Genomic DNA, 13,935 nt, shown 5'->3' with positions numbered 1-13,935 from the left:
TTTCTCATGCCGAGCAGTATTGGGAAATATTACTTTTAAATGTAACACATTACAATATTGAGTCAATTATTTAAAAAAATATATATTTTGTTGCATTACTTTATTTCACCGTCAAAATACTATTGCACTACATTTTTAAGACACCATTTCAAGTTAACAGAAGCAAATATGCCTTAAAAGAATGCTAAAAGGGCTAATATAAATAATTCTAAACAGATAAAGCGTAAAACCTATAGCATCCCCTGTATCCATCTAGTTTCTTATTTAATATATTGACCCCAAATGTAGAGGGAGCACTTCAGATTGATCATTCAGGAATGTTTCAATCACTTCTAGTGAACAGTTCTCCTTGGAAATCAGGGCTCAATCAAGCCTGAACAAATTGATGAGAAAAAAATCTTTATTTCACAGTTTGACACCCTCAGTAAGCTGATTCTTGAACACTTGGGTGGGAGCTGCACTTGGTAGCTTTGGTGGATCATCTGGACATAGCACAATATATATACACAACTATTCACTGGAGTAAAAAGTGTCTTGCAATCTAGATTTGTTCCAATTTAGCATATCAGTTATAAAATTAATTTGTAATCTTGAAATGGCTAACTGACTGTTTGCTCAATCTCTGCTCAGATTTCTCTGGACTTGTGTCATCTTATGTCACCGAGTCCACATAAACCCCATGGCGCAGCTGTACTACAACAAGGCCAGTAACTCCCCGTACCGCGATCGCATCCCCCTGCAGATTGTGAGGGCGGAGGTCGAGCTGTCTGCCAAGGAACGAGCCTACCTGACGGCGGTGGAGAAGGGCGACTATGCTGGAGTTAAACTGGCCCTTGAGGAGGCCGAGATCTATTACAACATCAACGTGAACTGCCTGGACCCGTTGGGCCGCAGCGCACTCCTCATTGCTATTGAGAATGAGAACCTGGAGGTGATGGAGCTGCTGTTGAGTCATGGCGTGCTCATGGGCGACGCTCTCCTCTACGCCATCCGCAAGGAAGTGGTGGGAGCAGTGGAGTTACTGCTGTCCTACAGGAAGCCCAGTGGCGAGAAACAGGTGTGTGAGGGTGTGACTTCCTTTAAAGGGAGAGTCACATTCCAAGCTGTAATGATATGCTATTCCTAATTTTGAGGAGAACAAGAAAAACAGAAAAATAAGACATGTTGCAGAGTAGGACTGGGCTGATAATATTGATTTGAATCAGTCTTCATTTTTATGAAGCGATATTGCTTCTTCAAGGGGTAGTTCACCCCAAAATGACAATGATCCCATGATTTACTCACCCCCAAGCCATCCTAGGTGTATATGACTATGTTCTTTCAGATGAACAGAATTGGAGTTATATTAAAAAAATATCCTGGCTCTTCCAAGCTTTATAATGGTAGTGAGTAAGGCTCGAGATTTTGAAGCCCAAAAAAGTCCATCATAAAAGTAATCCATACGACTCCAGGGGGTTAATAAAGGCCTTCTGAAGTGAAGCGGTGGGTTTATAAACTATAATACTTGGCTTTCTGGCAAAGGCCGTACACATGTCAAGTTCCAGTGGAAGAGTGACCAACAAGTTTATGATGGATGGATCCACTTTTTTGGACTTTAAAATCTTAAGCCCTTTTCACTAGCATTATAAAGCTTTGAAAAGCCAGGATACTAACTCCGATTGTGTGTTGTCTGCAAGAATAAAGTCATATACACCTAGGATGTCTTGATAGTGAGTAAATCATGGGATAATTTTCATTTTTGGGTGAACTATCCCTTTAAATCCCAAGATCGATCTTATGCTGTTATCAGTTCATGAGTGATCAGAACTTCACTAAACATTATTTGTAGCGAGCCTCCCATCCGATAATCGTAATAAATTCGTTCTGTTACTTAAGATAGGCCTTTGAAACAAAATTTAAGCTTTCAGATTCTGTCAATTTTATCACAAAATTTAATAATTACTGTTTTGGCGCTCTTAAAGCAGCTGCACAGAGCGCACGGAAACCATTCATCTCTTAGTCTTTGCTATTAGCACAATACATGAATGAACATCAGAAGGTATGTTGCAAAAACGTATTGAAATATATTAAGTGCCATGTATTCACTCAAATCAGTTTCAACTGCAGAAGGACATCAAACAGCTTGTGAACAATAGGTCAAATACATTTACATAAGTAATGCCAATCTATCTAGTTAGTCAACTAGACAAAAAATCTCTATAGAGCAGCATTTTGCTAACAAATTGTAGTATATAATTAGAAACCTAATTATATATCATTCAAATTTTATCTAGTTTGTATAAAAACTGCTTTATGTGCAATATAAAAGTTTATTTGAGCAATGATTATGCCCTTTATATCTTAAAATAAATAGCAATTGGATTTGTTGGACTCTGTTGTTAATTTTAACCTTTATAGTAATGTAACTGACAGGGTTCCCTGTATAGTTTACAGCATTAGTTTAGAGATTGTTTTCATTAAGAAAAACTTATATATACTGTACTTGTACCTGATATACTGTATCTCCAAATGAATTGAATTAATCAAGAGCTTGTGAAACAGAATCAAATAGAATTTGTTAAACCTGTGTTAATATTGCAGATATCCTGTCCATTTTGCTGTATGCTTTCAGACCATAATGTGAGGAGCCTTTAGGAAGCATATCTAAATTCAATCACTGGCCTTTTTCAAGGGAAGTGAAATATAGAGATCAGGATGACTCATTTCATATCTGAAGAAGCTCATGAAATAACACAAAGGAATCAAATTTTCCTTAATCTTTTGAGATTAAAAAAACTTGATGTGCTATAAAAACTTAATGTAAGTCCAAAAAGAGTAGTTATTGAAACAATATTCTTCTTTAGTGTTGTGATCTCACAGATGTATTCATCAACACTCCTGTCCATATTTACATGTAAATGATGCTTATTGGATTATCAGAAACTTGGCCCAGCCAAGCATGGTGCAAATTGGATATACTGTAAATTTACAAGTGTGGGCAATATACCAGTTCGAAAAATTGACCAGTTCCTAATTTTTAACCTGTTTCATTTTTATATGACAGTTTGTACAAACATGTAAAATGTCTGTTGCTAAACTGCAGGATATACTGATAGTTTACTTGTCTTCAGAAATTGCTTGAACTTTGTACTTACTAATTTTATTATTTGCTGTGGTATCAATTTTTTTTTTTTTTTTTTGAGAATTTGAAATTTTGAAAAGTATTACAGTATAATATTTTACTAATATCATAACAGTTAGTTTTGGTATCATAACCTTTTTCAGAGAAAATAACTATTGTGATATGTCAATATCATGAAATAAAATGACTCATATCGTGATATAAGGACTGGTCACTCCTTTAAAGAGATTAATAAATGCCGATGGTGCAATAGGTGGCTTATTATGTATTGGTGGATCCAAGTTCAAGGGTTCATAAAGTCTCTGATCATTTCAGTCTAATCTTCAGAATGTTTTATCATTTTGTTACAATATAAGACAAGCTTTGCAAAGAGGTTGTTATTAATGGAAGGGACAGGTAAAAACTATATTTGACATGTAATGACTGCTTTAAACTCTGCTACTAGTGTACCATTTGACTGTTGAAAAACTCACAAAATTGTTCAGATTTATCTTTAATATTATGCACAGTACATTGGACTGAACTGTAAAGATTGATAACTTCCTTAATAGTGCAATTTCACTATTATTTATTGCTGTCTTTGTTTGCACTCTTCAAGGTTCCTTCTCTCATGATGGACACACAGTTTTCGGAGTTTACACCCGATATCACACCAATCATGTTGGCTGCCCACACTAACAACTATGAGATAATCAAGCTCCTAGTTCAACGAAAAGTCACCATACCGCGGCCACACCAGATCCGTTGTGACTGCGTGGAATGTGTATCCAGCTCCGAAGTTGACAGCCTGCGGCACTCCCGTTCACGCCTTAACATCTACAAAACTCTTGCCAGCCCCTCTCTCATCGCCCTTTCCAGCGAAGATCCCATCCTCACAGCATTCAGGCTGGGCTGGGAGCTGAAGGAGCTCAGTAAGGTGGAGAATGAGTTCAGGCAGGAGTACGAGGAGCTATCGCAGCAGTGCAAACTTTTCGCGAAAGACTTGCTGGATCAGGCCCGTAGCTCCCGTGAGCTGGAGACCATCCTCAACCATCGGGATGACCACAGCGAGGAGCTGGATCCCCGTGAATGCAGAGACCTGGCCAAGCTCAAGCTAGCCATCAAGTACCACCAAAAAGAGGTGAGCATCCAAGACTGAGAGATTTTAATTCTTAAATGCATGAATGTTTCACCAATAATTATTACATATCCGGGTCTTTAGTGACCCGGATCTATATCTAACATGGATGTCTCTCTAACTGCCGCAATAGTATAAAATTCTCTTGATATTTTAGTAACAATTACAAAAGAGTAAATTAAAGCATATTTTGTTACCTTTTGGAACTTGGAAGAGTTCAATTTGAGCAGATGCTTTTTACCATAATCGTCAAAGCTCTCATCCCCAGTACATTCAGCATCTGGCTCATATTTGCTATCTCAATCATATTCTCAAAACTATCGTTTTCAACATCTTCAAATTGAATATTTTAATCGCTGACAGCTTCTTCACCAGATCCACCATCAAGTGACAGTGACACTAATATTTGATTGCCTTCATTGTTTTTATTGCAGTAAATCGCTGAGCCATTTCAAGTTTTGCTGATGATACTTCCTGTTCTTTTGGTTTATACCTGCAGTAATTATGAGTGAAACATCACATCATCATTGTGTATCAGACATTGCCACCTTGAGGAATAAAGATCAGATTCATCAGAAATTCTGATGAAGTACAATAATCAAAAATAATGAGTCATCAGAAATTCAATTATTGTTGCATAGAAAAAAAATACACTATTACATACTAGTGAACTAGTAAATCTACTCGCTTCTCAAGGAGAACCCTTCTTATTGCTTACACCCCACATATGAGGGTGTGGTTGTGTGAAATAAAATTAAAAATATGGAACACAATCCCCTTTTTAATTGGTTTCCAGCATAATTGAAGGATTGGTCGCGGTGATTTGATGTGACCCCTTCACTTTCTGGTGAAAACTTTTTAGCAGAAGTGTTTAGCATTAGAAGCAAGCAGCTGGTAATTGCTGAGGACAACTGTTTTTAGAAGGAGCAGTTGCGGTGAGATGAACCCCTTCACTTTCAGTTTGACCACCTTCTGGTTTGACCGGAGGTGTTAGCAGTGAACTGCTGAGGCAGTAGCCTATTGAAGGAGTGGTTGCGTTGAGATGAGGCGACCCCTTCACTTTTAGTCTGCGCTTCTTCCAGCTCAGATGGTGAAACTGTTGAGAGACATCTGTTTTTAGAAGGGCTGGTCGTGGTGAGATGATGTGACCCCTTCACTTTTGGTTACTCTCCCTCCATATTCTGGAGATGTTAGCAGCTTATTGAAGGCGTGACCGCAGTGAGATGATGCAACCCCTTCCACTCTTTAGCTACTCTGCCAGGATACAAACACTTTTCAGAATGCAATGAGAAGTAGAAGAGTGGAGACACTGAAAGTTGTAGCCTGTAATGCTGAAGTTAGAAAGTTAGCATTTTGCATGCTCACTTTGGAAAGCTGCTCAAGTACCCCCTAAGATAAAGCAAAGTAGACAGAATTATGATGGGTACTTGCAATACTCTCTCTGCTTTGTTTACCTCTTGTTGTGTCTTGAAGTAAGGGTATCGCCTCTCTTTTGGTGGGTGCTCTACTAAAGATGAATTGCTAGCTATAGCGGGTTTTGAGTAGAGTACCTTTACTCTAGACAGGGTATGAGCTGCTCTCCCCCAATGACATTGGGGTCTTTAAGTAGGGTGAACATGATTTCAGTACAACATGTTCCTGGATCAACATCTTTGTTGATCCTGGAACAACATTCCAATCAACCAATCAGAATTGAGGGACAAGTTTACCATTTATGTCAAGTTTAGGCTTACAACCTGGATTAGGTGCTTCCACAACAGTGTTATTCAACTATCATTTCCCTCTGATTTTAGGGATAAGTTATGGGTAGGGTTAGGTTTACAGATTGGGAAAAGGTTAGGACTAAATTTTCGGATAGGAATGTTGTTCCAGGATCAATAAAATATGTTGATCCAGAAACATGTCTTACTTGGGAAAATCACGGTGACCCTTTAAGTAGGGCCTTAGCTTCCCTATGGCTCTCTTGGGGTTAGAGCCTGGGAGATGAGAGTTACTTTTCATTTTCCTTCCCTTTAGGGAGTAGGGCCAGCAACATCGAAGGAGCACCTCTCTTATTCCCTGTGATAAGCTGCTCAAGTACCCTCAAGTTAGAGCAGGGTGAATGGAACTATGTTGGGCAACTCATAAGCTCCTACTGTTTTGTTTACCTGCCTTCCTAACGATTGTTGGGTCTTGAAGCAGGGATATTGCTATCCTTTGGATATGTGCTTGGTTCAATAAGTAGAGGAAGTTCACCTGTGGGCATCCCTCCTTGTTATCTGTCACATAATATCGTAAAAAGAGCTAGCTTTAACAGGTCTCCCCCAGTTATATTGGGGTCTTGAAGTAGAACATCAGCTTCCCTGCTGTCCCCTGGGGGTTTAGAGTCTGTGTGATATAAGTGGTGGGCATACTGCATTATGCCCTGCTCTGATTCTCCCTTCTTTCCTGAGTAGGAGTAAGGATTAGGCTCCCCTATGAGGGGCAACAATAGTGAAGGTTGTAGTCTGAAGCTAATTACTAAGGTTTTTAGCACTTTGCATGCTCTCTTTCTTAATCTGCTCTTAAGATATCCCTTAGTGTAGAGCAGAATGAACATAGAGGAGCTAGGTAATCACAAATTTCCTCAGTTTCATTTGTCCCCTCCCCAATTATGGTTGGGTCTTGAAGTTCCCCTATAGCTGAGTATTGTGCAAAGTCTCTAGTTGATCCATGCTTGGAGAACCTGGCAAGTAGAGGCAGTTTTAGCGGCCTCCCTTCTTGTTATGGTAGCACTATAATCAGATGAATGCATGAAGTTTCCTTGTGGTTCCTGAACTTTTCTCAAGTAGGGTTGAGTTCTCCCCTATGTCTCTAGGGTAATTAAGTAGAGCTTAAGCTCCCCTGCAGTTTCCCTAGGGGTTGAGTTGCAATGGCAAGATTTTTTGGCTTTCATTCTATGCCACTATTGTATTTGCATTCCTTTTAATGAAGTGAAGGTTATGAAGGCACGTCACCAGACAAAATAGTTGATGACATGTCTTGCAGGCCCCTCTTATACTTACAGGCACTCGGCTTGTGACGTCATGGACTACTGTCGGCCAATAAATTAAGGTTTTAAGGTTTGTTGCACGTATTCAGACACCAGTCACACTGGAGGCATTCCACACAACATCTCGTTCTCCTTCTCATATGCAACATAAGACAGTATTGGTTTGATCATAGCACAAGCTCCTATTCCCTGTGGCATAAAAGCAGCTTATGATATAGCTCGAAATAAAATGCATTGATTTCATAGACCTTAATGTCAGTAAAGCGTGTCTACACATGTAAACATTTGTCTTGTCGTCACGCATCAAATTAAGTTTCGATACATCATGTTGCTGTAATAAGTGTATTATATTTTGGCATCAAATGCAGTGGGAATCATGTTATGTCCTCCATTTTGTTGATTTTGAGAAAATCCTAGTGTTTTTTTTTTTTTTTTAAAGCCGAGCTGAAAAGAATGTATGAATTTGATAAATTATTATAATTAAAAAAAAAATAAAAAAAACAAACAAACAAACAACTAAACCAGGACATTAAAATATTCAGAACTTAAAATAAATCAGAACTTTTCATATTTCCCTAGAAATGTTATCTTAAGATGAACGGCTTTCAAAAGAACAGTTGTTTTCCAATGCTGAAGGAATCATTGCAAAATGCTTTCACGAGAGGTGACAGTTCAAGTTGCTGTTGCATTTTGAATCAGTCGCCTGTTTAATAGGACCCCACAGTAGAATGGACTCCTTTCATAAAACATAATAGCATTTCAGAGCAATGTAGGTCAGGCAGCAAGAAAAAATGTGATTTGAGAAACATTATTTATACGATTCTTATGGACAGGCACATCATTTTACTCCTGCATTGTGTAAAAGGGAGCCATTTTGGAGGGTTTTTTCAATGCTAAAATATAAACCTTGGATTAACTGTAACATTGTGTGCAGTCATGTAAAGTTGGGGTGGTGTGGCATAGTGGAGTGTAGATGGAAGGTTGGAGGTTTAAACCTCACAAGGGTTGATTTGTAAATCATCAACATTGGGCTCTTGAGCAAGTTGTACCAGGTTATACTCTAGGGAAATAGACTTTGTAATAAACATAATGTATATTTTGCTAAATACTAAATGACTACTTATTCAAAGTCTGATAGGTTGATTTAATAACTGATTTCACCTCAAATGCCCATGGAAAAGGGTATTGCGTAATGACGTGAATGCCAAACCTCACTTATGTTTACCCGCTATAAAACCTCTTCAACATTTAACAGTTTATGTGCACTTTGCCTTTCTCAATATGGTTGATAGATAATAGCTAACAGAAAAAAATGAAACATTAGGTTAATATATGAATATCAATGCCCATATATCATATTTCATATATATTTATGCATTTAGTAGATGCTTTTATCCAAAGTGACTTATAATATAGAGCGACATGAGCTCTTTGTCACAGATGCAACAATATTCAAAACAAAACAAAATTTACAAAAACAACTTATAATAGAGGAACATAAACACCTCTGCACAGAGGCAAAAATATACAGAACACAACAATAATACTACAATGATTTTTAAAAATGTGGATGGAAATGTGCTTCACAATAGAAAAAAAAAAAACAAAAAAAACCTTGATTCTATAAATCACTTTCTTTTTGCAAGACATTCCTCATTTACAAATGATTCATATATTTTCATAGTATCATACCAAGTAGCCAAGAATATGTATCTGTATGAATTCAACATCTATTTGATCTTTTCAACAATTTAATGCATCAATCTCAAGCAATCAAAAAGATTATGCCAGCAAATGAATAGCATCTTTATCTGTATTTTTCATGAATGTTCACAGGCTTATTAGATCATTCAACCATTATTATATTCTAACAGTTTGTAGCTCAGCCCAACTGCCAGCAGCTCCTGGCAACACTGTGGTATGATGGTTTCCCGGGTTGGAGACGTCGTCACTGGGCAGTGAAGCTCGTCACTTGCTTCATCATTGGCCTGCTCTTCCCTGTCTTCTCCCTCATATACCTTCTGGCTCCAAAGAGCACTCTTGGAACCTTCATCAAGAAACCATTCATCAAGTTCATCTGCCACACTGCCTCCTACCTGACCTTCCTCTTGCTCCTCCTCCTCGCCTCACAGCATATCGTGCAAACGGACCTGCATGTACAGGGACCTCCACCCACCATTGTGGAGTGGCTGATCTTACCCTGGGTTCTAGGTAAGATTTCTTGGGTACATTTAAGCGCGATGGATGGATGGATGGATGGATGGGTTGGTGTACTTCAAATCTTAAAAGTATATAAAAAAAAATGTACTTATTGTATAGTATTGTACCCTTACTGTACAGTTAATACCGTATTAATAAAATAAAAGGCCACTTAAGTGTACACTGTAAAAAATGACCGTGATTTTAACAGTAAAAGATGGTAAAAATGCTGCGGTGAAAAACTGTCAATTGGTTTACAGAAAGTTTCCGTACTATATACGGTGAATAACTGTAATAGATCTAATGGTACATTTAATGTAATTTTACGGTAAAATACCGTTAAATTCACAGTTTTTGGAAGTGAAAAATAACAATTCATTGTAAATATTACAGTGAAAAACCGTATATTGACATTCCCACAATTCCCTGCGTGATACTTCACATTTGATATATTTTCGTTGAAATAACTCTGTTTCTTCTTAGTTTTTCTCATTTTTTTCTAATCAGTTATGTACATTAGGGTTTTATGTTACATCTAATGTTGTTAAATTAATGTTTATTGCATTTTTTAAATTTCATGCATGTTACCATGATGGTGTTTAGTGTGTGTGTGTGAATGACACTGTGTGCTCCTTCTATATGTTAGTGTTGTGCTTCTCAGCTTGTGGAAAAGCTGCTTGTGATGAACTTTGATTCATCATGTGACTCTTATCACCACTGTGTTTGGTGACTGTCAGTGTAGTGTATTATAAAGGTACAAAACAGATATTAGTACTTCATTATGTTGGTAAATTAACATTATATCAGTTAATGAAATACATTATTTTACCGTAAATTTAACAGATTTAAAATGTAAAATTCACATGTCACTCCGTAAGTATGTTTACGGTTTGATGTCATTTTTACAGTATTGTTCTGGTAACCACAGCTGCCGGTATTTTTCCGTAGAAACAACAGGATTTTTTTTTACAGTGTACTTAAAGAGATTACACTTTCATGACTGTTTCTTAATTTAAGTACACTTTTAAATAGTGCACTTCGTAATAAGGTAAAATTGAAAGTTTTAAATCATAATTTTTATCTTTTGTTGTCCTTTGAAGAAGTATTTCAATGTCTTGACTAACATACTTAAACACATACTAGTGTTATTCAGTATTACATTCACCCCCGGTTTCACAGACAAAGCTTAAGCCTAATCCCAGACTAAAAGTTGTTTTAACTGAAATCAACTTCCACTGACATATCTTAAAATACTGTATGTCAATGCCAATGTTTTGTCTCAAGATGCACACCAGTAATGTTTTTTTTTTTTTTTTTTCTAAGGCATGTTTATGAAAGCCACTTAAATGTCCTAATTGAATTAAGTCCTAATTCTGGCTTAATCTAAGATCTGTCTGTGAAACCGGGCCATAAAGTTAATAATTTTAATTGTACTGAATTGCAACTTCACCTTTACTGATGTGTAATTACAAATATATTTTAATACATAGTATTAGTTTCAATAGTGCACTTTAATTTACCATAAATCCTTGTCAGCACATTCAACACTTTAACCAGTAAGGACCAGTAGGTGTTTCAAAAAGCACTCGAAAGTTAACTAATTGCATTTAATATAAATTTAAACTATAATACATTTACATTTTAATTGTAAATAACATGCAATTAAGTGTCCAAAAATATTACATTCAGTTCGCACTTAAGTACATTCTTTTAAAGTATTTAATTTCCATAATAAGTACTTGCTTTAAAATACACCAATCAGGCATAACATTATGAGCACTGACAGTTGAAGTGAAAAACACATCATCTCTTCATCAAGGCACATGTTATTGGGCAGCAAGTGAACATTTTGTCCTCAAAGTTGATGTGTTAGAATCAGGAAAAATGGGAAAGCATAAGGATTTGAGTGAGTTTGACAAGGGCCAAATTGTGATGGCTAGATCACTGGGTCAGAGCATCTCCAAAACTGCAGCTCTTGTGGGGTGTTCCCGGTCTGCAGTGGTCAGTATCTATCAAAAGTGGTCCAAGGAAGGAACAGTGGTGAACCAGCGACAGGGTCATGGGCGACCAAGGCTCATTGATGCACGTGAGGAGCAAAGGCTGGCCCGTGTGGTCCGATCCAACAGATGAGCTACTGGAGCTCAGATTGCTCAAGAAGTTAATGCTGGTTCTGATAGAAAGGTGTCAGAATACACAGTGCATCAGTTTGTTGCGTATGGGGCTGCAGACCAGTCAGGGTGCCCATTCTGACCCCTGTCCACCGTCGAAAACTCCAACAGTGGACACGTGAGCATCAGAACCAAGGAGCAATGGAAGAAGGTGGCCAGGTCTGATGAATCATGTTTTCTTTTACATCACGTGGATGGCCGGGTGTGTGTGTATTGCTTACCTGGAGAACACATGGCACCAGGATGCACTATGGGAAGAAGGCAAGCCGGCAGAGGCAGTGTGATGCTTTTCTTCAACGGGTCAGGGCTGTTTTGGCAGCAACACACTATTTGGAAGGTGGTCAAAATGTTATGCCTAATCGAAGTGTACTTCTTTTGCACACGGTCATGTATCTTTTTCAAACTATGGCTTAGAAGTTTTTTTTTAAAATCCCTATGCAGAAAATGAATAGGAAAAATAAAGTGGGCGGACACTGTAATGCTGGAATCCAAAGTGTAAAACTGTAGTCTCAAATATCCATTTAGCTCAAATAATGACAAAACTATGATCTGTAACATTCATTTAGCTGACTCATTCGTCAAGCAGCAAAACTGTTTGACTGCAAAGGAAATAGATACGGTAATGGTTTTATCCCTCTGATGAAGTAAATGAATACTCATGAATTATTGATATAATAATTTATTGACCTCAAGACAAAAGCAGACGAAATCATATTTGAAGCCCCAGTTCAGAACTGATCACATCAGGGATCAATCATAATGGCTTGAGGTTTTCTCTAAAAGTACACACAAGCCCAGAAGTAGACACAAGTGGAGGCTTGAAACAAATTATGTGTAGTCTGGAGGACGGGTGCAATCAAATAGAAAGGAGTTTGCTTTATTTCTGTGAATAAGAAGCTGAACATCAGGCAGTAAAACATTGAAAAATATATATTTTAGCCTAGCAATATATATATATATAGATATATATAGATAGATAGATATATATATATATATATATATATATATATATATATATATATATATATATATATATATATATATATATATATATATATATATATATATATATATATATATATATATATATATATATATATATATTGTTTTGCTTTCCTGTAGTTCAGTGGTTAGATTATGGCACTAACAATGCCAAGGTCATGGGTTCGATCTCAGGGGTTTCACAGACTCAGATACAAATGTATAGTATAATGCAATGTAAGTCGCTTTAGATAAAAGCAAAATTCTGCCAAATGCATAAATGTAAATGTAAATGTAAATGCCTCATAGCATAATTGCCCAGATCATATTTCAAAGGCAGATATCACAATTTAGCCAAAAAATGACTTAGGCAATTATGCTATGAGGCTATATATATATATAAATATATATATATAGATAGATATATATAGATATATATATATATATATATATATATATATATAGATAGATAGATAGATAGATAGATAGATAGATAGATAGATAGATAGATAGATAGATAGATAGATAGATAGATAGATAGATAGATAGATAGATATTTGGGGGGCAAGAAATGTTGCAAAATCCCTGAAGGGCAGGGTGGAAAATATGTTTTCCAATGTTATTTATTTTTGTCTTTTGTGTGTGACACCAAAAACACCAAATAATAATAATAATAATAATAATAATAAGCCAATCAGCCAATCAGTCATTCTAAAGGGCCTTCAGTTTTTCACAATTTCAGTTAATTTTTATGCATATTTTGCACTTTAGATTTTTTTTTCTTGATTGGAAACTGCAAAAAAATGCTTAAACTCACTTTGAATATCACTGTAAAAAAAAAAAAAAAAAAAAAAATAGGCAGAAGAAACCTTGCCTTAAGGTATTCTGTAGTGAAAGTGGAAGAACTGTGCTTTTAATACTGTTTTACAGATATTCAAATTTTTTTGTCCTTGCAGGCTTTATCTGGGCAGAGATTAAAGAGATGTGGGATGGAGGTTTCACAGAGTACATCCATGACTGGTGGAACCTGATGGATTTTGCAATGAACTCCCTCTACCTGGCCACCATATCTCTTAAAATGGTGGCCTATTTTAAGGTTGATACCATAATTTATATGAAAGCTACAGGGTCATTCCGTGTCAACTCAACCAGATCCTCGGCTCAATATTTTTTTCTGTAGAAAGACAAATAGTGATGAAAGAAATCCCAGAGATATGCACATATGTTAATGTGGCTTCATGAGTAAATTGGCAAATTGTACACATTTTCATCAAAAACCAAATGTGGGTCACTATGCACACAGTTGATACTTTTTTTCTTTTAAAGAGGAATATCTGAA

At 36.7% G+C, this 13,935-nt stretch overlaps 1 protein-coding gene across 1 annotated transcript in view; it reads left to right on the top strand.

The window, feature by feature from the left end:
- Positions 1–676: 676 nt before the first annotated feature.
- LOC137012573 (short transient receptor potential channel 5-like) overlaps positions 677–13,935 on the top strand; it is a 36,504-nt gene continuing 23,245 nt past the window's right edge. Inside the window, exons 1-4 of the mRNA XM_067375895.1 lie at positions 677–1,057; positions 3,720–4,241; positions 9,123–9,459; positions 13,553–13,692. Coding sequence (XP_067231996.1) covers positions 680–1,057; positions 3,720–4,241; positions 9,123–9,459; positions 13,553–13,692 — 1,377 coding nt within the window. The 5' untranslated portion in view covers positions 677–679. The remainder of the gene's footprint in view (positions 1,058–3,719; positions 4,242–9,122; positions 9,460–13,552; positions 13,693–13,935) is intronic.

This window comes from Chanodichthys erythropterus, chromosome 22, assembly GCF_024489055.1.
Source record: "Chanodichthys erythropterus isolate Z2021 chromosome 22, ASM2448905v1, whole genome shotgun sequence".
NCBI lineage: Eukaryota > Metazoa > Chordata > Actinopteri > Cypriniformes > Xenocyprididae > Chanodichthys > Chanodichthys erythropterus.
Note: the sequence above shows the minus strand (reverse complement) of the source record. Positions and strands in the feature narration are given on the sequence as shown.